Source organism: Melanotaenia boesemani, chromosome 8 (genome assembly GCF_017639745.1).
Source record: "Melanotaenia boesemani isolate fMelBoe1 chromosome 8, fMelBoe1.pri, whole genome shotgun sequence".
NCBI classification, from domain to species: domain Eukaryota; kingdom Metazoa; phylum Chordata; class Actinopteri; order Atheriniformes; family Melanotaeniidae; genus Melanotaenia; species Melanotaenia boesemani.
In genome coordinates, this window is record NC_055689.1 from 36883248 (window position 1) to 36908248 (window position 25001).

The 25001-nt window shown below is 46.0% G+C and overlaps 2 protein-coding genes and 1 pseudogene across 3 annotated transcripts; 2 read left to right on the plus strand and 1 right to left on the minus strand.

Moving 5' to 3' along the window:
- Positions 1–1115: 1115 nt before the first annotated feature.
- LOC121645133 (oocyte zinc finger protein XlCOF22-like) lies at positions 1116–14113 on the plus strand. The gene is made up of 2 exons (XM_041993532.1): positions 1116–1401; positions 12956–14113. The coding sequence occupies exons 1-2, from the start codon at positions 1230–1232 to the stop codon at positions 13981–13983; spliced, it is 1200 nt and encodes a 399-aa protein (XP_041849466.1). The 5' UTR covers positions 1116–1229; the 3' UTR covers positions 13984–14113.
- LOC121645169 lies at positions 1655–4694 on the minus strand. Of its 2 annotated transcripts, XM_041993579.1 has the most exons (6): positions 4298–4694; positions 2550–2626; positions 2342–2451; positions 2149–2244; positions 1955–2051; positions 1655–1800 (listed from the first exon to the last, which is right to left on the minus strand). In XM_041993579.1, the coding sequence occupies exons 1-6, from the start codon at positions 4490–4492 to the stop codon at positions 1755–1757; spliced, it is 621 nt and encodes a 206-aa protein (XP_041849513.1). In that variant the 5' UTR covers positions 4493–4694; the 3' UTR covers positions 1655–1754. The 2 variants fall into 2 exon arrangements, with proteins under 2 accessions (XP_041849513.1, XP_041849514.1); XM_041993580.1 differs by lacking the exon at positions 2342–2451.
- Positions 7414–8746, plus strand: LOC121645155 (annotated as a pseudogene).
- Positions 14114–25001: the final 10888 nt, after the last annotated feature.

Below are 25001 nucleotides of genomic sequence, written 5' to 3' on the forward strand. Positions count from 1 at the left end.
CAGAGCAAGCCTGTAGCAAGATGGCTGCCCGTGAGGCCCTTCAAAGCTCCGCCATAAAACATGCAGTATTACTGTAGATCTCATGGAGAATGGACGGACATGCTCGGACAGAATTTAGGAACATGCTCGGCTCGTGCCTCATCGTGATGTACGAGTTGTGTAGCTTCTGTGTTGTTCATGTATGATAAGACAGTAGCCGTCCAACCAACCAGGCTTTATAAGGTTGATGAACCCGTAACAAATGAAGAGCACTGTGGAAGCCCCGGTACTAGTGTGTTTGTCAGTTTCTCATCTTACTTTACACGTCTACTGAGCTAGTTTTCACCATCACACACGTATTTGTTACAAGCTTCAAGCAAACTTTAATCCCTGTTCTTCACACAGCACCGTATACGGCCCCATGTCTCTGCACAATGACATAACTTTTGTCCAAATTCAAACTCCTCCTCTACACCTTTAAAGGCCTTCCTCAACCACGCCCCTCTATGTTTGTCTGACCCCCTTCACATGCCCCCTTGGCCCCACCTCAGCCAGCTCCTTCAGATCCTCCTCCTCCATCCAGAGAAGAGCTCCCGGTCGCTTTGCTCCTCCCTCTGCCACCAAACGTCTGAAACACTCATTCTCTTCTAACCTTCAAAGCTCAACTCAAAACCAGCCTGATTAACATTATACAGTTACTGTAACCACCACAGATACAAATACGCTGCTTCTCATTTCTTTTCTTCTGTGTCTTCTTCTACGTCTACCAAAGAGTAGGTCATGTCTATCTATCTATCTATCTATCTATCTATCTATCTATCTATCTATCTATCTATCTATCTATCTATCTGTCTGTCTGTCTGTCTGTCTGTCTGTCTGTCTGTCTGTTAGCGAAGAAATAAAATCATTTAGGGAGAGATTTGATGAAAGTTTCAATGACTAGATTTTGTCTAGATTTCATTCTTCAACCATTATTATCTGTATGTTCGTTTTCAGAATCTTGTTTTGGTTTTAATTCACGCTAAGTTACTATGTAATAAACCGTTCACACAAAATGTAATTTAGACTTAAATCCATGTTTGAGGTGGAATCAAAGTCATCGGTCCTCCCCACCCGGACCTTCCCAGTGTGACACCAACCGGAAGTAAACAAGCCGCTAGCAGCATCGTTAGCTTTCCTCGTGTGAGGACGGAGCAGGAAGACGGTTGTGTTGTCGTCTCTCAGCTGAATATTTCAGTGTTTCAGCAACAATGTCTTCAGTTCAGCATCTGAGAGAGTTTATCAGCGAGCGACTAACTGCTGCTGCTGAAGAAATATTCACAGAGTTTGAAAAAACCATCGTCCAGTACGAAGAAGAGATCGATCGTCAGCGCAGACTGCTGGATATCACCTGGAATCCACAGATAAAGTTAATCAGAACAGGTATGAAACACTGGGATGGTCTGAATGAACTAACACATGGACTCATGGAGGATCCTGATCAGAGCTCTACGGTACATTTAGTTTTACACTCAGAGGAAAATGAAGCTGGAGCCTCAGTTTTCAGTAGGGTTGCCACCTTGGATTTGTGGAAAAAAGGGACACTGGACATAAAGTTTGGGGCAGAGGAATCGGGGATTATTATCAGTTCAAACTAAATTAACATGAAATTCAGACATAGGAGACAGAGACAAAGTCCTGTTAATATTTTTAATTTTTTACGGATCAAAATCTCTCATACACAATGCTGACTGCTAGGCAAAACAGAGTAGATATCAGCTGATAATTTTGATGAGTCACCCTATATTTGAGACGTCCGAGTTGAGCAGCCATGCCAACACACTAGAACACAGAGAGAGACATGACAGGAGAGATATGCAGTGGAAGATCTAACAGAAGCATATTTGCTTTGACAATGATAGGTAAACTATACTACATTGATTTAGTAATCTAGGCTATACAAAGTTGTAAGACTCCTTGTTGCCCCTTATTGTACCTTTGCTTTTTTCTTGACACAGACTGTCTCTCTGACACAGATGTTCTTGAATCTGCTGCTCTTGATCTGGAGTCCCTTGGCCTGCTGCTGCCATCTTCTACATTACATATAAATAGATAAACATACCTATTAAAACATGATTAAATGTGAAGATATACTAACGTCACAGTGGAACAACTAATTTCTTTGCTTACCTCTTTGTTGTGAACCAGGTTGTCTCTCTGACACAGATGTTATCGAGTCTGCTGCACTTAATCTGGATGGACTCCTTGGCCTGCTGCTGCCATCTTCTATTATAAATATAGATTTGATTTACAGATTAAAACATGATTAGATGTTCACATATATTAAGTTGACACTTGAATGACATTCTATTTCCTTGCTTACCCATTTGTTCTGGCACTGATTCTCTCCCTGTAAAAGATGCACTTGACCCTGACAAAGATGCACTTGACCCTGCACTCACTCTGGACTTATTTGTCTGTTGCTGCCCCTTTCTACATTGAATACACATTTTAGAAATACAAGTGACAACATGATTTAATGTAATTCCATTACAAACGTTTTAACTTAATTAATTTGGGCTTCCACTCACCTCTTTTTCCATGTGTACTTGGAATCTCCTTTTGCTGCCTTCAGTAGTTCGTGCTGTCCTTCCATGAACGCTTTAAACTCCAAGCATGATACTTTAAAGTTTAGTCTGACTTGAAGTTCGGCTTTGACCAGCGCCACTGACATCCTGTTTCTTTTGTCTGACCAGACATCCTCCATGTGGCTAAATACACGCTCAGCATAGGCGTTACTGACAGGTACAGAGAAAACAAAAGACACCACTTTGAGCAGTTCAGTGGCCCCTTTCACCCTCTTGAAAAAAAACACCCATTTCTTGTCCGGTGCCAGATCTTCTGGGATGCTTTCAAAGACACTGTTCAGTACAGTGTAGTCCTGATACAGTTTGTCTTCGCCTATGTCCAGAGCTAGTTTGTTGACCAATCCTTCAAGTCCATCCCACTCCATCGGACCACTTAGATGGAGACAGCTGGTGTGAGACAAAACTGGATCATCAAAATCAAAGTTAGCCTCAAGGTACAGAACAGCCTTTTCAAAGAAGCAGTCAGCCAGTGTTGCAAACTTTGTTTGTTCTCTTGCACTCAGTTTTCGGATTGCTTGCTTTGTTTTATGACCATAGAATCTGTCTGCACGGCGCAAAATTAATTGGCTGCGCAATCGACTCATTACTTCATGAATATCCAGTAGAGTAGCACTCTCATTTTCCAGCTTCAGAATTGCACAGTGAAACTCTTGCATGACATTGTGCAGGAACAGCAGGACACACTCAGGCAGTGTCACCTCATTGCTGTTGCCAGTGACAGCATCAGTAGCACCATTGCACATAACCCTCCAAATAATGTCAGGACAGTCCTCCTTTCCCAGTGACAAAAAGTAACACTTCAGGGCAGGCCAACACTCCAAGATCCGCTGAATTGCAGGCAACAGAGAGAGCCAACGGGTTGGAACATGCCTCAGTATCTCTTTATACTGTATTGAAGTAAACTCACAAAACTCCTTCAGAGAATCTGATCTTTTGGCTGAGCATGAGAATTCGCTGTAGATTTTTAAGACAATAGCTTCAGCATCATAACCTGCAGCACTGAGAATTCTGTTTGCGTTTTTCAGGGTGTTGTGAATCAAGTGACATTTGCAGTTTCCCTTCATGATGTGTGGATTGACTTCTTTTAGTTTTTGGAAAACTGAGTTATGCTTGCCAAAATTCACAGATGCATTGTCAGCTCCATACGCACTAATCTGACTCACTCTCAGGCCATTTTTTTCTGTGATGTCCACAATCTGCTCATAGATGGCACTGCTAGTTTCATGCGGGTCCTCGTAAAATTCCAACAGGCCATATTTAACGCCCTCCTCTGTGTGGAAGTACTGAACTGTATATGGATACAGTTTTGCGTTGCCCGAGTTTGATGCGTCGGAACAGACAGAAAAATATGGTGCATCCTGCAGTTCTGTTGCTAAATGCTCCTGGCTGAAAGGAGCCAAGACATTCTGGACTAAAGCCTCACTTTTTGTTCTTCCACATGAAATTTTTTTGGCAACTGTAGAATCATTAAAGATCTTAGCACTGACTTTATTGCCACAATCCGTTGATAAGTAACTGTGGCCGTGTTTAACTCCATGGTACACACTGGTAAGCTCTGCCACTGCAATCTTGTCTTCCTCTGGTGAACCTTTTTTGGTCATAAAAGTTGCAATGGCTGCCTGTTTTCGTTTGTTTGATACCACAACTTGATGCTTTTTTGTTTTCGCGTGGATTTCCAAAGCGTTTTTCCCTTCATATTTTACGGATATTTTTGCCGGACACAAAACACAAGTAGCTGAAAAATGGTCTTCCTGGGTCGGCCGTACCCATTCAAACTCCGAAAGTGTCGCCCAGTGAGGATTGTAACGAGTATATCGTTTTTTTCTTGCCGGTGGCTTACATGAATTTGCTCCTTCTCCTTCCTCGTCCGTTGTCTCTCCTCCCATTTTAATTAAAGACTCCAAAACTTGGCGAAAATAAGACGGACGCCTGATTCAGCTTGCTGTCTGTCTTCCATCAAGTTTCCCTCCCTGGCCTGCTTGGCTTGCGCGGGCCACTTTCAGCGCTTGGGCACGTCACTTGCGTGTGACGTACAGCCACATTAACACAGAGGACATCTGTAGACTACAGAACGAAGGAAATCAAATAAGGTTTTTGCATTTTCCCCGAAAAACCGGGACAAATTGTGTCCCGGGAGAGATTTTATTTTTCCCGGGACAGCTTGTAAAAAAAGAGAACAATTCTGGGAAAAACGGGACTGGTGGCAACTCTAGTTTTCAGACAGAAATAAAATGAAATCAGAAACATTAAAATCAGAGGAAACTGATTGAACTGGAAGATTCCTGTAGGGATGAAACGTGTTTCACGGGTTTAATAAAAAATAGAATATGTGAGCTGACAAAGCAAATAAAGGATAGGACTTCCTTGGCTTTAACATTTACACCTCCTGGTTAATAACACCACTAACCTGGTTAATACCACAACTAACCTCCTGGTTAATACCACCACTAACCTGGTTAATACCACCACTAACCTGGTTAATACCACAACTAACCTCCTGGTTAATACCACCACTAACCTGGTTAATACCACCACTAACCTCCTGGTTAATAACACCACTAACCTGGTTAATACCACAACTAACCTCCTGGTTAATACCACCACTAACCTGGTTAATACCACCACTAACCTCCTGGTTAATAACACCACTAACCTGGTTAATAACACCACTAACCTGGTTAATAACACCACTAACCTCCTGGTTAATAACACCACTAACCTGGTTAATACCACCACTAACCTCCTGGTTAATACCACCACTATCCGGGTTAATAACACCACTAACCAGGTTAATACCACCACTAACCGGTTAATACCACGACTAACCTCCGGGTTAATACCACGACTAACCTCCTGGTTAATACCACCACTAACCTGGTTAATACCACCACTAACCTCCTGGTTAATAACACCACTAACCTGGTTAATACCACCACTAACCGGTTAATAACACCACTAACCTCCTGGTTAATACCACCACTATCCGGGTTAATAACACCACTAACCAGGTTAATACCACCACTAACCGGTTAATACCACGACTAACCTCCTGGTTAATACCACCACTAACCTGGTTAATACCACCACTAACCTCCTGGTTAATAACACCACTAACCTGGTTAATAACACCACTAACCTGGTTAATACCACCACTAACCTCCTGGTTAATACCACCACTAACCAGGTTAATACCACCACTAACCGGTTAATAACACCACTAACCTCCTGGTTAATACCACCACTATCCGGGTTAATAACACCACTAACCAGGTTAATACCACCACTAACCGGTTAATACCACGACTAACCTCCGGGTTAATACCACGACTAACCTCCTGGTTAATACCACTACTAACCTGGTTAATAACACCACTATCCGGGTTAATAACACCACTAACCGGGTTCATACCACCACTAACCGGTTAATAACACCACTAACCTCCTGGTTAATACCACCACTATCCGGGTTAATAACACCACTAACCGGTTAATACCACAACTAACCTCCGGGTTAATACCACGACTAACCTCCTGGTTAATAACACCACTAACCGGGTTAATAACACCACTAACCTCCTGAGGGGTATTGCACGAAACCAAGATAAGGGATTAAGCCGGGATATGTTGGTTATCCTGGCTGAATTTAGCCCTAAGTCGGTTGCATGAAAGCAGCTCAAACTAAACCCGGCCAAGTTACTGTGGTGATTTATCCGCTGCAGCTAGCCTGCTCCAGACCAGGCTAACTGCTCAGGCTAAGATTAATCCTAGCGAGTCACCTGCATGTCTAACGTCAATTCTGTGAGGAATTAATGTGTTTTACAGCATGTCCATGGTCTTCCTAAGTATGGCGCGTCATTTTAATCATCCAGTATTAAAATATTACATATACAGTCACTGTACATTTAATCCAAATCTGTTCGTAATCGCAGCAGCCTTTTTATATGGATTCTAGTTGTAGTATTATTATTCTATTCTATTCTACAGTCATTTAGCAGACGCTTTTATCCAAAGCGACTTACATTTGAGAGTAAGAACAACACAAGCATGAATTCAAACAAGATGGGACGTCATAATTAAGTGTTAGTCAGACCGCTTTGAGTCCAGTTGGACCCAGGTGCTGTCATGTAGTGCTAGTGCAGTGCATATAATTTTTTTTTTTTCCAGTCATTTTATTTAAATACAGGATCACGATTTCATCACACAATATCAACTTGGTCATAAGTGCATGATTTCATCAGGCCAAGTGTTATATTGCTATGCTAATGAAGACTGCTCGTCAAATTGCTGTCAGAGGTTTTATAAATATGTGTTTTATTGCAGTAATTGAGATTACAAAACACAGCTGATGAGAATTTGATGTATCTTGATCAGGAGATGTGGAAAAATTGGCTTTCAGGCAAAAACGTCTCTGGACGCTGACTTGAATAATAAAAAGAAGTTTATTACAAAAGTTCAGACATCAAAACAGATTTCTGCAGCAAAATCTGGAGGTCCCAAAGCCAGAACCAAGACCTAAAGACTTGATGTGTCGTTCTGTCTTATATAGGGTTTAAACAAAGAAAATTCCTCAGTCCTGTGTCCTCCAATCATAGAGTTTGCCTATAGGATGTTCATTTGCATGGAATGCATGTTCTTGTGTCAATCCAGTCTGTGGGACAGAGAACCTTATATGGTAAAGACTTAAGTGTGTACCATACAAATGCTATGCTTAGATACCTCAGTTTCAAAGGTGTTTTCAATTTAATCTGTGACAAAGACAATGTAGAATATTCTGGTCCAACTCCCCTTCACCTGTTCCCTCTTCATAATGGCTTGCCCTTTTTTGGAGGATGTGCTGGACGAGGAAGCCCGCATCCTCAGAAGAGCATTCAGACGTGAACGAGTCTTCAGGGACAGGTCAGATCCCCTGGCCTTTGGAGATGACTGTGTCATTGAAAGATACAGATTTTCGGGTGATGGACTAAGATATTTATGTAGGCTGCTGAGTCCAAAAATACAGCACCAGACAGCGCGAAGCCATGCCCTCACTGTACCACAGATGATCTGTGTCACATTGAGATGGCTTGCGAGTGGGAGCTTCCTTTATTCTGTTGGGGATGCAGAGAACCTCAATAAAGGAACCATTTGCCGGACAATCAGATGCGTTTGTCTGGCGCTGAAATCATTCAGCAATATATTCATCACCTTCCCTGGCCACAGAAGACCCCTCTACATCAAGGAGGAGTTTTACAAGATTGCAGGTAACCTCAATTTTAATGTGCACCCATTAGTTTCTAAGTATATCTGTCACAGTTGGATACTCACTATTTTTTGTTACAGCTTTCCCTAACATCATTGGGGCAGTGGATTGCACACACATAAGAATCAGACGCCCCTCAGGTGAACATGAGGGAGATTACATTAACAGGAAATCCTTCCACAGCATCAATGTTCAGGTAAGAGTGATTTGTGGTTATGACCTACATGAATCTGTTCTGTGCATTTAATGACCTTAATAGGCTACAACTAAATATTTCAGATGATCTGTGATGCTGACTGCCTTGTGAGCAATTTAGAGGCAAAGTGGCCTGGCTCAGTGCATGACTCTAGAGTCTTTCGGGCTAGTCCAATTTATGAGAGACTTTCACAAGGTAGCCCACACATTTGTACTGTAAGCACCTTGGACATTGTGTGTGTAACTCTGTTTTCTAAATGATATTTTGTATTATCAGGTGAATTCTCGGGTGTGCTGCTGGGAGATGAAGGATACGCCTGTGAGTCTTTCCTCTTGACTCCCCTTGCGGATCCCCAAACCCCACCACAGCAGGCCTACAACCATGCACACACCAAGACAAGGGCTCGAATCGAGATGACCTTCGGCCTTCTGAAATCTCGGTTTCAGTGCCTGCACCACCTGAGGATTTCCCCGGACAGAGCCTGTGATGTTATTGCTGCATGCGTAGTACTGCATAACATTGCAGGCCTAAGAAAGGAGAGACCCCCCCCCCCCCCCCCCCCCCCCCTGAGTGGCTGTTGATGTTGACTGGGAAAATGCTCCCATCTTCCCGGACAACATTAATGGCAGACTTGTCAGGGAGCAATATATTGCAGGTTTCTTCACTTAATTTTTGGATTTAGCCCCTTTATTTAATAAAAGAGCTTTTCCTGTGTGAGCATTTTGTTTAGCACTGGTGGTTCTTTGAAATTCTTTTACATTCATGAAAAGAGGACGGACACCAATGTTCTAGTTCTTTTTTTTTTTTAATTAAGCAGTCATTTGTCTTGGTTGCTTGGATCCTACAACAGCAAAAGTAACAAGGATTAAAACACTGTATTGCAGATATGGTTACTGTGTGCATTGAAACACTCACTTCTCTTTCTAGTTTCTGGATTTCCAGGTCCAGTTTTCTGAGTGTCCAGCGTTTAATCTCTAGATCCAGCTCTATTTCTTGGAGCTTTCTCTTTTTGAGTCAGCTTTTAACATCTGCCAGCTCTCTCTCTCTCTCCAGGTGCCCTGAATAAAGCGTTCTGACAGTTTGTGAAGTCTGTAAAGGAAATGTCAGTTAGCACAGCAGGATTTGTGCATAACGTAGATTTACTTTAGCCAATACTCACAATGTTACCAGGCCGCTTAGGAGACTGTGCAGCATCCGGGTCCTGCTACACATTTTCTATTAGCACCACATCACTGACTTCATATCCTTCATGGAATAAATAAGCAGGCCAATCCCATAAAACTGACATGCCTCAAGCCTTCTGGACTCCACTGACACAGTCTCCTCATCTGCAGACGTGCATTCTGCAGCTGCAGATGTACCTTCCCCCTGCCGTATACATGCAGCGAGAGGACTCGGATTAAGATTTCACAGAACATACCAAGCCTGTGATTTGGAGACACTGTACTAACCGGATCATCTTCTGGTGGCTCCAAAAGCGTAATTGTGTTCCCAGACACTGCAAGATTATCCAAAGTCAGACACTATATTATATTTGATTGTGTTCCATGTGCAGTAGAATTGCAGTACTTTGTGTACCTTGTATGAAGCGGACAGTTTCTGTGGCTGGGACAGAGTCAGTTATTGTCCCTCCCTGGATCCCCTCCATCACTGGCCTCCCTTTATTTAAATGGAGGCCAGTTCCTCCGCTGGAGTCACATCCTGGCTTGGTGGGCTGCCCCCTGTGCCAATTCTATAGGCCTTTTTTTAACTGCTACAATCATACAGACATTGAACATGTCAGCAGACACCTCATCTATTCACCTCATTTGTTCACGGTTATCTACTTTGGAGTCACTTACCAGCCTGCAAAATGTTCTTATATTTAATTTTTACTTGCTGCAGGTCCTTTTATGGCCAGACAGGTTTGTCCTTTATGAAGGACAGAAAGATAAAATAGATAAAAACATTACATGAGGAAAATAGATTAAATGACACATTGTGGATGATTGTTTGCACCTAATCATACTCTACATTTCCTGAGTAACATGCACCTGCTTGTCACTCTTAAAGTATACAACAGTTAGTGGATTTGAAAAGTAATCCTTTAATTGTAGCCTAATTATGACAGTTCCAGTGGAGCACTGTTTACTAATTGTACAGTTTTTGACTACTTACGCATTGAGCCGGTCGGCTATTGTCTGCCAGGCTCTCTCGCGTTCTTTACTTATGGCATTGGTATTGCCTTTTTTCCTTATAATATCCTTAACTTAGTCAGAGAACTCCGTCAGGAGCTGTTGTTCAGCGGCCGTGACGTAGGACGCGCGACTTTTATCCATTTCCCCATCGGTGATTCTGTGAGCGATCGCGAGGTCTGCTTCAGTATGCCGTGCACACGCACTTATCCCAACTATCTTCACCTGGCTTAACCTAGCCACACCTTCTCATCCTGGCTCAGCAAACGTGCAACCAATTAAGCCAGGATAGGCCGCGCAAGCTAGGTCAAGCTGGGCTTGCTTAATTATCCTGGATTTCTTTATTCTGGTTTCGTGCAATACCCCTCTGGTCTGTGTCCTTTGAGAGGGATTTTGTTTAAAACTTCTTAAGTACAAATTAAAGACAGATGTAGGAAGAATCATAGGAACAAATTGGTGAGGAGGCTCATTGTTCTAGAAGACTTATGGTTGGTTCAGACTGGATGAAATGACCTAAAACTGATATCCTGATATATGACATGTAACATGTAAACACAAACATGTAAACACGTACACATATAGACACGTAAACATGTAAACATATAAACACGTAAACGTGCATCATATAAATCAGGTAACACAACTTTAGTCGTGTGTTTTCAGCTCTCGGATCGAGTGTTTCTCCACCGTGTGGAACCACATGTTTGCAGATGTGCTTGGAGCATCTGCGGTGACCTTCCATCTGCGGGGCTTTGGTATACGCGTAAAAGCTGCTGCAGCGTCTGCATCTGGAGTTTATTATGAGCACTTTCGCCGCCGGTCGACGCTGCTTTTGCGGCCTTTGCTCGTTGACTCTCTGTATTCTTTGTCGTGATTCTTGAGCAGGTAATAAAATAAGTTAGTAATCTGTTGTTGGGACCGGGAGCCGGCATACCTTACAAACAACGGTTGTCTGCTCCACGTCGGTCTTTTTATATCCAAACCACATCCATGCGACAGAAGTTGCTCCTCATTTAGGTACAAGCTCCTCGGTTTGGGTTGGATGGTCATCTTGTCGTGCATTACCCTGCTCTGAAACGCACCTAGAACCGTCTTCCTCCATGTTTGGTAATGTCTTGCAGCGTGCATGGGCATGCCGTAAAATACTGCAGTAAAGCATCTAACCGCAGCGTAAACAATAGAGCCTCATATGAAACGATGACGTTTTCTATCGTCCAGATGATATATATGTTCATATCGCCCAGCCCTACTTAGAGGTAAATACATGACGGTGTGAACATGAAATCTAGTTTCCTGCTTCTTAGCTGATCCATAAACACACGCAGCAAGAGAGAAAAGCCGATCAGCTGATCACCGACAGCCGCCGTGATTCCCGGAGCAACGTGAGAGGAGGAGGAAGCAGCTGCTGCACAAACAGAGACGATCAGAGATCCTCTAGATCAGCCATGTTTGCTGCAGGACGCAGGGGGAGCTAAAAATACAGGAGACGTGTGGGTGAGGAACCCTCTCATCAGGAGAAGAGTGTGTGTTAAAACACCCTCATTCTTCACGGAGGCGACGTCCATGTTGCTCCAGTAACACTGAGTTTATGCTCCAGTCCATCATAGATCAACTCGACTGATCTTTCCCATCGTGCTTCTCCACGTCCCGCCGTCATCATGGAGAAATGACGGATGTCTGGGGCTCGTCATGCCGCATGTGTTTAAAATATTAATGCAATTAATTACATAAATTATTTACCACCACGTTATTTTTTAAAGCCCTAATTAAAATATTTTATTATTTAGGTTCATTCTGCACCAGACCCCAACAGAAGTGGTCAAGGGTTCCCTTTCCTCTAGAACTGGTTTATATTTTCCTTTTATTATGAAAACTAAACAGCCTGCTTTTATTTATTTTATTCTCATGTTGACGTGTAATTATGTTGCCTCGTGTATCTACCTGCAGCCTGCACACAGGTGAGCTACACTCCCACCAGAAAAGAGAGCGCACGTTGGAAAAAGTCACACCAACCACCTGAAAATGGGACAGAAATGTCTGGTTTATGGTCTGTAAGAGGCTGTAGCTTGGGTACACGGGTACCACTCGGCAGCGGTAACGTATCTGAACACCGGGGGTCTGAGCGGACTAAAGCAAGAACTGGCAACCTGCCCTCCCCACGTTTTTCCAGAGAACTCCAGCTCTATCCGGTGTAGCCTTTGAAGGGATAATGACTCTCACACCCAAATGGCTGAACCAGAAACCGGCTGTAGTGGACGTGAGACAGATGTTCAGCATACCAGCTGTCGATCACTATGGTCACCTATGAGCTGCTGTCTAATAGGGCAGTGCACGGTGTTCCATCAGCTTTCACCCCAGCAGTGGACGGTGGCCCTGTTGGTCTGCACTCTCATATCCTGCATTGTCTTGGTGCCTTTTTGGTGTGACTGACCCCTCCACTGAGCACTGATTAGTTTTTTATCACCACCAGATAGATTTCTGGAGCAGCACGCTCCGCGGGTACCGCACAAATTCAGCGAGATGCTCCAGAAATCCAGAAACACTTATCTCAAACTGACCAATCACAAAAGAGTACTTCTGCAGGAAAGGGTGCACGTCGGGTCTGGAAGGGGTGCACGTCGGGTAAACGGCGGTGACGCCGTAAACGACCTCAAGCAGACGCTGCGAGGGGATAAATGCAGCTGAAGTAGTCCCACTTCTCTCACCCATGTTCATAACTCATGTCTCTTTCTCTCTCCAGAGGCCCCACATCCATATTTCTGTAAGGAAGAGGAGGAGTTCCCAGCTGACCTGCAGCTGTGCAGCTCAGATCTGGACCAGGAGCAGCCAGAGTCTGTACTTGTTAAAGAGGAACAGGAACTCTGGACCAGTCAGGAGGGGGAGCAGCTTCTGCTGAAGGATGAGACTGATACCTGCTCGCTTCCTGCTGCTCATGAGGAAAATGAGCAGAGTGACCCAGAACCACACAGAGACCATGTTCCCTCTTCCACCTCGCCTGTAGATGAACGTTCACGTTTAGAAGGAAGCGAGGTTGGAGACTCAGGACCAGCAAGACGTGCACATCTGAAGCCAAACAAGAGTTGTCAGAGAAAGGGAAACAACAATGTAGGAAACTCTGTCCTGGTAGAAAGTGGCTGTAATACACAGCAACCAGCTGACACCTTGTTCTTTCCTTATATAAGAGGAAGAGGACTTTTTAACCAGTCATCACTTGAAAGACTTAAAAAGCACCACACAGATAAGAAAGACTATTCCTTCAGAACCTGTGGGAAACCGTTTGAAGATAAGAGCAAGCTAACGATCCATGGAAGAGCTCACACCGGGGAGAAGCCGTATTCCTGTCAGACATGTGGGAAATGTTTCAGTTTAAAATGTTCCTTGTTGAGACACATGAGGACTCACACCGGGGAGAAGCCGTTTCCCTGTAAAACATGCAGAAAGTCTTTCACTCAGAAGTGTGATTTGTTGCGTCACGTGCGAACTCACACCGGGGAGAAGCCGTTTTCCTGTCAGATCTGTGGAAAATGCTTCAATCAAGTCAGTTCTTTGGTTTGTCACGTGAGGACTCACACCGGGGAGAAGCCGTTTGCTTGTCAAATCTGTGGAAAAAGTTTCGCCCGGAAGTGTGATTTGATGCGCCACGTGAGGACTCACACCGGGGAGAAGCCGTATTCCTGTAAGTCATGTGGAAAATGCTTCAATCAAGTCAGTTCTTTGGTTTGTCACATGAGGACTCACAAGAACTCTGAAAGTGCTGTTTTGGGATGAAATATGAGGACGAAGAAAAGACATTAGTGATGGTTTATCCCTCCATCAACATTAAAACCAGCTTTCTACACTCACCCATTTACTTTCAGGCTTTTTGGTTTTTCCTTTTTTAAATAAACAAGTTTTTATATTTTAGTTTGTGTTCAAGTCTTTTTACAGAACAAGATGAGCTGTAGTTCCTGCAGCAGGTCCCATCAAATCAGATTCACGTCATTTCGGCCCTGAAGCGCATGTTCAGACGTAGTGTTTACGGACGTACTGGAGGCTTCACGCTGGGTATCCACGTGGACGTTCTTCCCCACTTTCAGCCACAGACTGTATATAAAAGATGGGCGGAGCCTCTGTGACGTCACCCGTAGGTTTCTGAAGAGCAGAATTGAAGCTCATTGGACGGTTCCCACCGTCGCCATCTTGGCAACGTCTCGCCTGCCGTCACTCCCGGAGTGTGTACCAGGCTTTAAACGTGTGTTTTTAACATGGGAGTCTATGGGGATTTGCTCGGTTTTGGAGCCCCTAGTGGATGAGGGGGGAACTGCAGTTTTTTGCTCTTCTGCACAGGCTTCACATCTAACCGCCAAGGTTGCTGCTTGATCTGAACTGATAAGCTGCAGTGTGAACGGAGTCTCATTTCAGACAAGTGGCTTCCATCGCCGCTCGGTGTAAACGGTGTCGCTGAGGGAGCAACATCACACAGGTTTACACTGATTCAGGGCTCAGCTCGCCCTGTATGTGTCTAAAATTTAAACATTTGATAAAAACGAGGAAATAATCATTTCTACTTTGTATTTATATATTGTATTGAGGCTGGGGGACTGCAGGTCCGACACGTGGTCCACAGCACAGGAGCGCTGCAGGGAACTGTTCTCCCTCTGGTCCGGTTCAGCCTGGACACGTCCGGCTTTCAGTTCAACTCGGAGATCTGCTTGTACAGAAGTCGGCGGATGGCAGCCGTTGTGGATTTTATCAGAAGACAGGAGGATGAGTACAGACGACTGATCCAGGACTTTGTCACATGGTGTTCTCCAACCTCCTGCTCCTCAACACCACCAAGACCAGGGAGCTGGTGGTGGACGTCAGGAGACCCAGGCTGCACCCGGATCCGGTCATCTTCAAATAGGGCTGTGTGGAGGTGGCCCACCTGCAGATACCTGGGGTGCAGCTGGATGATAGACTGGACTGATGCTCTGCAGGAAGGGACCGAGCCGGCGGTGCTTCCTCAGAAGGCTGGCGTCCTTCAGCGTCTGCACGAAGCTGCTACAGATCTTCTACCAGTCCGTGGTAGCGAGGGTCCTCCAGTATGCTGTGGTGTGCCAGGGGCAGCCCGTCCATCACTGATCCAAATCATCCACCGCACAGCGCCACCTGCAGGCAGAGGAGCAGACGGCTGTCACCGTCCTGCTCCATGGACATACTGAGGAGGTCCTTCCTCCCCCACGACATACGGCTCTTCAACACCTCCAAACACAGCACTCCATGTCCGCAGAGAGCGATACACAGCACTCCACTATTCATTTACTATAGCTGATGCTTTTTACTGAAACTGTCTGTCCGTCCTTCCTTCCTTCCTTCCTTCCTTCCTGACATCCAGCTTTAGGTTTCAAACAGACCTCTCTGGACACCTGAACAGAGACCGTGGCGTAGACTCTGTGCTAGCAGCTCCAATGATAACGGCTCATCATTACCACATTTACCACATTTGACTGACTTTCTCCTCCAGAACTGAAATAATAATTCAAAAAGAGCTGTGAGTGTTCCTGCTGCAATCTCATACTTCACTTTTAAAGACCTGAGGCTTTCAGTGTTGTTGGGAATGAGGGTTTTGTGAGCTACTACAGACTCTGGAGCCAAACTGTTTAGTTCCATCCAGACAACAATCAGTAAAACTTCAAGTTACAGATGAAATAAAAAGTTGGCTAATGAATGCAGAATTCACAGCTATCACATACATATCGTATACAACTGTGAGCTGCCATCACTGACAGTCTGAGGAGATGAGAAATGATGTTTTTCTGATACACTTTCTGAATGACCTGCACACAGGAGTAGCTCTCGGGAGGAGTGGAATATAGCTGACAGGAAAACCTGCTCTGGTAACAACACCAGCATCATTTGTGTCTCTTAGACGCGTTCAAATGGTTGAAAATTCACCAGATGGACTTTCATCTCTTGGCAAACCTTGCCCAAACATACCTAATGAATGAATGAATAAACTTTATTGTCATTACAACAAGTGCAATGAAATTTTTTCCAGTACCAAACAGGATCAGGCAGAGCGAGGCAGCAGCCGCCGAGCAGCATCTTCACAGATGGAAATAACATGAGGGAGAGACGGGATGAGGGGACAAAAGAGGCGTCGCTACCCCGAGCCTGAAGGGTGCAGGGTAGACATGCAAAAAAAACACACCTTGGTACAAAAAGTACATATTCAGACAGTCAACATAAAAACACGTGGTGGGGGGGGTCTCCCATCACAGCCAAGTGTGGATGCAGCTGAGTAGCACATCCATCCAGTCTGCCGCCGTGGAGGGAGGGGGGAAGGGTCCAATGAAGGCGGTGAAACATGGGGGAGGGTGTGTGTGTGCGTGTGTGTATGTATGTGTCAGTAAGTGTAAGTAAAGCCTGTGAACTTTGCCCCAGTTTCTTTCTCCAGTCTCTGCCCCAGATGATGGTGGGACGACCTGGGAGCTGATCCAGGAAAGGTCCACAGCCCGAGAAGCTGGGAGGGGGGAGGATGGGGGCAGAGCGTCCATCCGCATAACATTCCAGGGGAACTTGATAACCAGCCATTCAAGGCCGGTACAGGGAGCCAGATGAAGATAACAGCATTTGTTTTGGTTCAGGCTAGAACTGTTTCGTCTGCCTCGAGTCTCTGTGGTTTCACTGGCGACTCTAATCATCCAAATCTGGATCAGTTTCCATCCAGCTGAGCCGACAACTTCTCCAAGTTGGTGTCCACCCTGCGTACGAGCTCCAGAACCGCAGCCAGCTTGCTGTTCTGAGCTAGAATAGCCTCCAGTTTACGATTAAGCTCTTGCAACGCTATAGTCTGATTGTTCACAGCTCGACACACACCGGCACAAAAATCCGGCAGCTTGCCAGTGGCCGCCGACAGCGTCCGAATGTTGTGATACACCAGGAAACCGCCCGCTCCAAACAGCAGAAACCCAGTTATCATGAATCCCAATGTGTAGATGTCCTCTGTGTCCTCAACGGAAAGAAGCGACAGAAACATGGCCTTCCACACCCGCAGGAATCCATCACGTATCCATCCGCGAGCGTTCCGCCAGGGCAAGCGGCTCAGCTACGCACGTTTTTCAGTTTGAATAAATTTGATCGATTGCATTGAGAGACCAGCTGATCAGATCCATTGTTCAAGATGGTTCAGGTTTAGGACAGAAACGCAGAGAGAGACTCAGATAGATAGACTGGCAAAGTGCAGGGTAGGGTGGGTTCAGAGAGGGAGAGAAGAGCGTCCGCCTTCTTCGAGAGCAGCAAGTAAATCCTACAGCAGGAGTCTGCCTCTGCTGTTTTAACACATACAGTCCTCTCACCTAATATCCTCATTTATATATAAGTAAACTGGATATTTAAATATATATGTATATTTGTGGGTAGATCCCCAAAATATTATTTCCACAAAGCAGTGTCAAGATGTGTACTTTTAGTAGTATTTTATTTCTACGCTCAGTTAAGAAAAAAAAGGGCCAGAGTTTATGTTTGGGTAGAAAAGGGATGGAGAGAATGATGGGGAGGTGGGTACTTGTGTGCATGTGTATGTGTGCATCTGTCTGCATGTGTGTGTTTGTGTGTGTGTGTGTGTGTGTGTGTGTGTAAGCACATGTGACTGTGAAAGAGACTATAATGTTTTTAAATTGCTCTTATAGACTTTGTTGTGTGGAGGCTTGTTTTATTATCATGTGCATAAATAGTTTTTATTATTTAAAGAACTTTATGTTGCTTCTGGCATGAAAAGCGCTTTATAAATAAGTTTGAATTTGGAGTTCTTAAAGCCAGACACACAGCAGATGAACAATGTTCTTCCACTGCAGTAGAATGAGGAAGAAATAATGTCATTGGAATAGGCTAAGATGGCGGCTCGCATGGATGCAGCGGCTTACGGCTCCCCATTCCAGTGCTCTTTTCTCTTTCTTTTTCTGTCGTTTTTCTTTCTTTTGTGCACTACCGGTCATGCGAACGTCCCGTACACCTGCCAGATGCTCTTGGATATCAGAAACCAACACCAGATATCTGTTTCGAGTGACTTTCACCACACGCACAATATTCCAGACGACATAGCGAGACCACCGAACTCTCTGTGGATTGTTATCGGGTCTGGAAGGCAGCGCAGACGGAGGAGGGAGAGGAAGCAGAAGCGGGGCTGCAGGTCCGGCGTCATGCTACGGCTAAGAAAACAACCTCACAAGCCACCTCTTCCGAGCCTGTATCTGTCCAACGCCAGATCCCTGGTAAATAAAACGGACGACCTGGAATTACTACTCGCTGGAAACCGCTATGTCCGGGATTGTTGTGTACTGATTATCACTGAAACCTGGCTTCACCCGGACATACCCGATGCTAGCGTGCAGCTAGCAGGCCGAACTCTGCTACGCTGGGACAGGACAGAGGACTCTGGTAAGAGCAGAGGAAGGGGGCTCTGTATCTATGTGCACGACAACTGGTGTAACAACGGGACAATCATAGACCAACACTGTTGTCCGGACATAGAGTACATGTCTGTTAGATGTCGGCCTTTCTTTCTGCCGAGAGAGCTGACTGTTGTTATCGTCACAGCTGCGTATGTCCCACCCGACGCCAGTGTAAACACGGCGCTCTCTCTCCTGCTGAACACCATAAACGAACAACAGCGGGCTCATCCCAACGGTGTTCACATTATTGCGGGGGACTTTAATAAGGCCAACTTAAAGACTGTACTCCCGAAGTTCTACCAGCATGTTAAGTGTGCTACAAGGGGGGGAGAACACCCTGGATCATGTCTACACTAACATCAAGCATGCATACAGGGCCGTACCCCTCCCCCACCTCGGGCAGTCAGACCATCTTTCCCTCCTGCTTCCCCCAGCCTACACCCCCCTTAGACGTAGGAACAGGCCCACCACAAAAACTGTAACAACCTGGCCTGAAGATGCCCTCGCCGAACTCCAAGACTGTTTCCAACAGACAGACTGGGATGTGTTTGATGTGTTTGAACAACAGGAGCTGGAGACACTCACAGGAACGGTACTGGACTATATTCAGTTCTGCATCGGGAATGTGACTGTGGACAAAACCATCAGGGCTTTCCCTAACCAGAAACCCTGGATGACCAGCCAGGTCCGCGCACTCCTCAGAGCCCGGGACGCTGCCTTCAGGTCAGGGGACAGAGCACTGTATAGTGCTGCTCGAGCTGACCTGAAAAGAGGCATAAAAAGAGCCAAGGCGGACCACAGGATGCGCATAGAGTCCCACCTGTCCAGCAACAACACTCGGGAGGTGTGGCGGGGCATACAGGACATCACCAACTTCAGAGGTTGTGATGTGTCGACAGCAGATCAGAGCGCAACACTGGCAGAGGAGCTAAACTGCTTCTTTGCCCGGTTTGAATCACAGCAGCATGCACCTGCTCCAACCATGCCCCCACCCACACCCCCACCCACATCCCCATCTGGCTCCCGCACCACCCCACTCACCATCCAGGAGCACGATGTCAGACGGGTGCTCCTGGCGGTGAACACCAAGAAGGCTACTGGCCCAGACGGAGTACCGGGCAAGGTGCTCAGAGCGTGCACCCACCAGCTCGCCCCCACCTTTACCAGGATCTTCAACCTCTCCCTGGCTCAGGCAGTCATCCCACACTGCCTCAAATCCTCCACAATTGTCCCGGTGCCGAAGAAATCTCCCATCACCAGCCTGAACGATTACCGACCGGTGGCCCTCACTCCGGTAATCATGAAGTGCTTTGAGAGACTTGTTCTTCAGCACATCAAGGACCATCTCCCCCCAGACTTCGACTCCCACCAGTTTGCATACCGCGCGAACAGATCCACTGAGGACGCCATAGCTGTAGCTCTTCACTCTGCGCTGAACCACCTGGAGCAGCAGCAGAGCTACGTCCGGATGCTCTTTGTGGATTACAGTTCTGCGTTCAACACAATAATCCCGGACAGATTATGCACAAAACTGGACACTGTTGGCCTCCCCCCTCTCACATGTGCCTGGATAAAGGACTTCCTAACAGACCGACCCCAGACTGTGAGACTAGGTCCCCACCTCTCCTCCACCAGCACGCTGAGCATCGGCTCCCCACAGGGCTGTGTGCTGAGCCCCCTCCTGTACTGCCTCTACACCCACGACTGCAGGCCGGCCCACAATGACAACCTCACTGTCAAGTTCGCTGACGACACTACAGTGGTCGGACTCATCTCCAGGGGCGATGAGGCTGCCTACAGGGAGGAGATCCTGAAGCTGGCTGCTTGGTGTTCTGAGAACAACCTCGCTCTCAACACCAAGAAAACCAGGGAGATTATCATCGACTTTAGGAGGTTCAGCACAGACCCAGCCCCCCTCTACATAAACGGCGAGTGTGTGGAGAGGGTCCACACCATCAGGTTTCTTGGCGTCATCATCTCGGCCGACATCTCCTGGACAGAGAACATCACGTCAATCACCAAGAAGGCTCAGCAGCGGCTACACTTCCTGAGAGTCCTCAGGAAGCACAAACTAAACTCCAACCTGCTGCTGACCTTCTACCGCTCATCCATCGAGAGCCTGCTGACATACTGCATCACAGTATGGTACGGCAGCTGCACTGTAGCAGACAAGGAGAGGCTACAGAGAGTGGTAAAGACAGCACAGAAGATCATTGGCTGTCCTCTCCCCTCCCTGATGGACATTTACACCTCCCGCTGCCTCAGCAGAGCCAGAAACATCATAAATGACAGCTCCCACCCTGGCTCTGATCTGTTTGCCCTGCTGCCCTCTGGGAGGCGCTACAGGTGCATCAGGACTAAAACAAACAGACTCAAAAACAGTTTCTTTCCAAAAGCAATAACTGCCCTGAACTCCTGTAGGACTTCAAATGTGAAATACTCTGGACACTATCGACATATGTGCAATACATTCTGTCATGTGACATATACAACATATCATGATAAGTGCAACAATACTCTGAATGTGCAATATATTTTCTGACATGAATATGTTTCATTGTAATTTATATATTTCAGCTCGAACACTATACACATGTATAGTATACAGGTATATACATCATACTTATATCTGCAAATAACTCGAGTGTGCACATCTGTTTATTTCTGTAAATATTTTATACCTTAGATCTTTTATTTATTTATTTATCTTCTATACTGCTCTCTTTGCACTGACATTGGGGATGGCTTAATCTCATTGTATATTTGTATAATGACAATAAAAGGCATTCTATTCTATTCTATTCTATTCTATTCTATTCTGAAGTTCAGTGGGCGGGGCCATAATGTTTTCAGTTCAGCTCAACCAATCAGATTGTTTCCTGCTTCCACAGCAGCTCTGTCTCTGATCTTTACTGCTTCATTTCTCTCTTGTCTTTGTCATCAGTCCAATGACTCAACAATCAGAGCTTTAACAGTGTGTGAGGCCCTCTAGTGGACGTTGTGGAGTATTGCGTTGTCTTTGCTCCAAAGGTTTTTGTACAGAGTTTTGCTGTTTCCTGTCACTGTGGGCTGCAGAGCACAGTAGTACACAGCAGAGTCAGACACATGAAGCTTCTGGATCTTCAGAGGAACTGATCTGATGCTGGAATTCAGTGTTGAAGAAAATCTCTCCTTGAACTCTTCTTCAGTTTTCCCTTCATCCAGTTTAACTCTCATCAGCATGAATTTGGGGCTGTTGTTTCCATCCTGTTTGTACCAGTAAAGGTAATGATTTTGTGAACTGGTGTTATATTGACATTGAAGAGTTACTGTCTGTCCTTCAGCTGCAGTCACATCTCCTTGTGGTTGCAGGACGTTGTCCGTTTGTCCTCTGCATTCTGTAAAACACCAACAAACAGTATCAGTGTGCAGATAAAGAATCATGTCAGTGTTGGACTGATATCAAAGAAACAGAGTTGTGTTCATACCAAGGCACACAGCAGCCAGCAGCACTGAGATGAACAGAGGTGTCATATCTGCAGTGTTGAGGAACTGGGAGCTACAGCAAGTATAAAGAAGGCTGTGATCTCTGGTTAGTCTTCATCAGCACTAAGTTGGTGGATTAGAAGGAGGAGCCTGATCACACTGACAGGACTCATTCACAGCTAATGTGGGCTTTTTACTAAAATATGTCAGTGGAAAGTTCACAATGTATTTTTCTTTTTCAGAAAGGCTGTGAAAATGAGAGCCATATCTAATCATTTAACTCGTCACTGATTATATTTCTTTTGTTCTCATTTTCATTGATTGGTCTGTTATTATCTGTATGTTCGTTTCCAGAATATTGTTTTGGTTTGGATTCATGATAAATTGGTATATAATAAACTGTTTTAACAAAATGTAATTTAGACTTAAATCGATGTTTAAGGTGGAATCAAAGTCATCGGTCCTCCCCACCCGGACCTTCCCAGTGTGACACCAACCGGAAGTAAACAAGCCGCTAGCAGCATCGTTAGCTTTCCTCGTGTGAGGACGGAGCAGGAAGACGGTTGTGTTGTCGTCTCTCAGCTGAATATTTCAGTGTTTCAGCAACAATGTCTTCAGTTCAGCATCTGAGAGAGTTTATCAGCGAGCGACTAACTGCTGCTGCTGAAGAAATATTCACAGAGTTTGAAAAAACCATCGTCCAGTACGAAGAAGAGATCGATCGTCAGCGCAGACTGCTGGATATCACCTGGAATCCACAGATAAAGTTAATCAGAACAGGTATGAAACACTGGGATGGTCTGAATGAACTAACACATGGACTCATGGAGGATCCTGATCAGAGCTCTACGGTACATTTAGTTTAGATTTATTTGCTTTATTTGTCAGGGACCATGTAGAAAACCTGATCCACAAGGTAAAGATGCTCTGTAGCAGATTCCAGCGTTCTGACTAATTCCCATCTGTAGTCCACGTGGCAGCATTTAGTTTTAGACTGAGAGGAAAATCAAACCAGCGCGTTTACGCCCAACAAGTTAGGACCCATGTGAATGTATGACTGCAGATGGTCAAAGAGAGACAGAGACACAAAGAACTAAGTTTAACCAAATTTATTTACATCAGACAAATGTAAAAAACAGGCAACAATATTAAAATCACTAAAAGAATGATTAAGTTTAATTCTAAAAATTTATGGAAAGAAAAAGAAACTATTAGGACAATGTGCTCACCAAGTTAGCAAACGCCACACACACACACACACACACACAGCAAACAATAAGGACAACAAAAGCATGTAAAATAAGTGTGATGGGGCTGAAGTGAGAGATCAAACCCTCCACCTTCCCGATCCAGACCCTGCAGCAACAAGGAGCTCAATATTAAAATAAAACCACAGTGTTTAAAGGAGAGAAGGGCTCTAAAGATAAAAAGAAGACTAAGTGAAAGAAAATAAGACAAATGCAGCATACAGCGCCGGGTACTAGACCTAAGAAAAACACAATATAACTTAAATTAAACCAACAATAGACCCCAATAGAAACAGCAGTGGCCTACGGCTTTAAAAGAAGAGACAAAATGCTGTTAATAACCAAAACACAGAAACACTCCAAAATATATTGAAACTACTAAATAAAGAAATATATAAACCCTAAAAACAGAAAGTCGGTGTGGTCCTTCCACCGGTAGACACCACCCGAGCGGCTACAGAGGCTGTTTCACACGGCGTCTATGAAAAGCTAAACGACACATGAGCACGTAGGCAGAAAAAGAGAAACCTACCAGGCTGACGGCAGCAACAGTTAGAAACCGAAGCAGCAGGAGCACAGCTTACCTGTACCTGCTTGCTGCGGCGCGTAAATGCTACGCTGTGTTTGTCCTCTGCCAGCCTCCTATGGTGGCTGGCAGAGGACAAACAACTGCTGGCCACAAAAGGAACAGTCATGAAAAGCTTTTGGAAATTACTTTGTTATAAAATGTTACTACATGACAGCACCTGGTCCACCTGGTCCACCTGGGTTCACCTGGGTTCACCTGGGTCCACCTGGGTTCACCTGGGTCCACCTGGACTCCACCTGGGTCCACCTGGTCCACCTGGTCCAGCTGGGTTCACCTGGGTCCACCTGGTCCACCTGGGTTCACCTGGGTCCACCTGGGTCCACCTGGACTCCACCTGGTCCACCTGGGTCCACCTGGGTCCACCTGGACTCCACCTGGGTCCACCTGGGTTCACCTGGGTCCACCTGGACTCCACCTGGGTTCACCTGGGTCCACCTGGGTTCACCTGGGTCCACCTGGACTCCACCTGGGTCCACCTGGGTTCACCTGGGTCCACCTGGACTCCACCTGGGTCCACCTGGGTTCACCTGGGTCCACCTGGACTCCACCTGGGTCCACCTGGGTTCACCTGGACTCCACCTGGTCCACCTGGGTTCACCTGGGTCCACCTGGACTCCACCTGGGTCCACCTGGGTTCACCTGGGTCCACCTGGACTCCACCTGGGTCCACCTGGGTTCACCTGGGTCCACCTGGACTCCACCTGGGTCCACCTGGGTCCACCTGGTCCACCTGGGTCCACCTGGACTCCACCTGGGTCCACCTGGGTTCACCTGGGTCCACCTGGACTCCACCTGGGTCCACCTGGGGTCCACCTGGACTCCACCTAGGTCCACCTGGGTTCACCTGGGTCCACCTGGGTTCACCTGGGTCCACCTGGACTCCACCTGGTCCACCTGGGTTCACCTGGGTCCACCTGGACTCCACCTGGTCCACCTGGGTTCACCTGGGTCCACCTGGGTTCACCTGGGTCCACCTGGACTCCACCTGGTCCACCTGGGTTCACCTGGGTCCACCTGGGTTCACCTGGTCCACCTGGGTCCACCTGGGTCCACCTGGGTTCACCTGGGTCC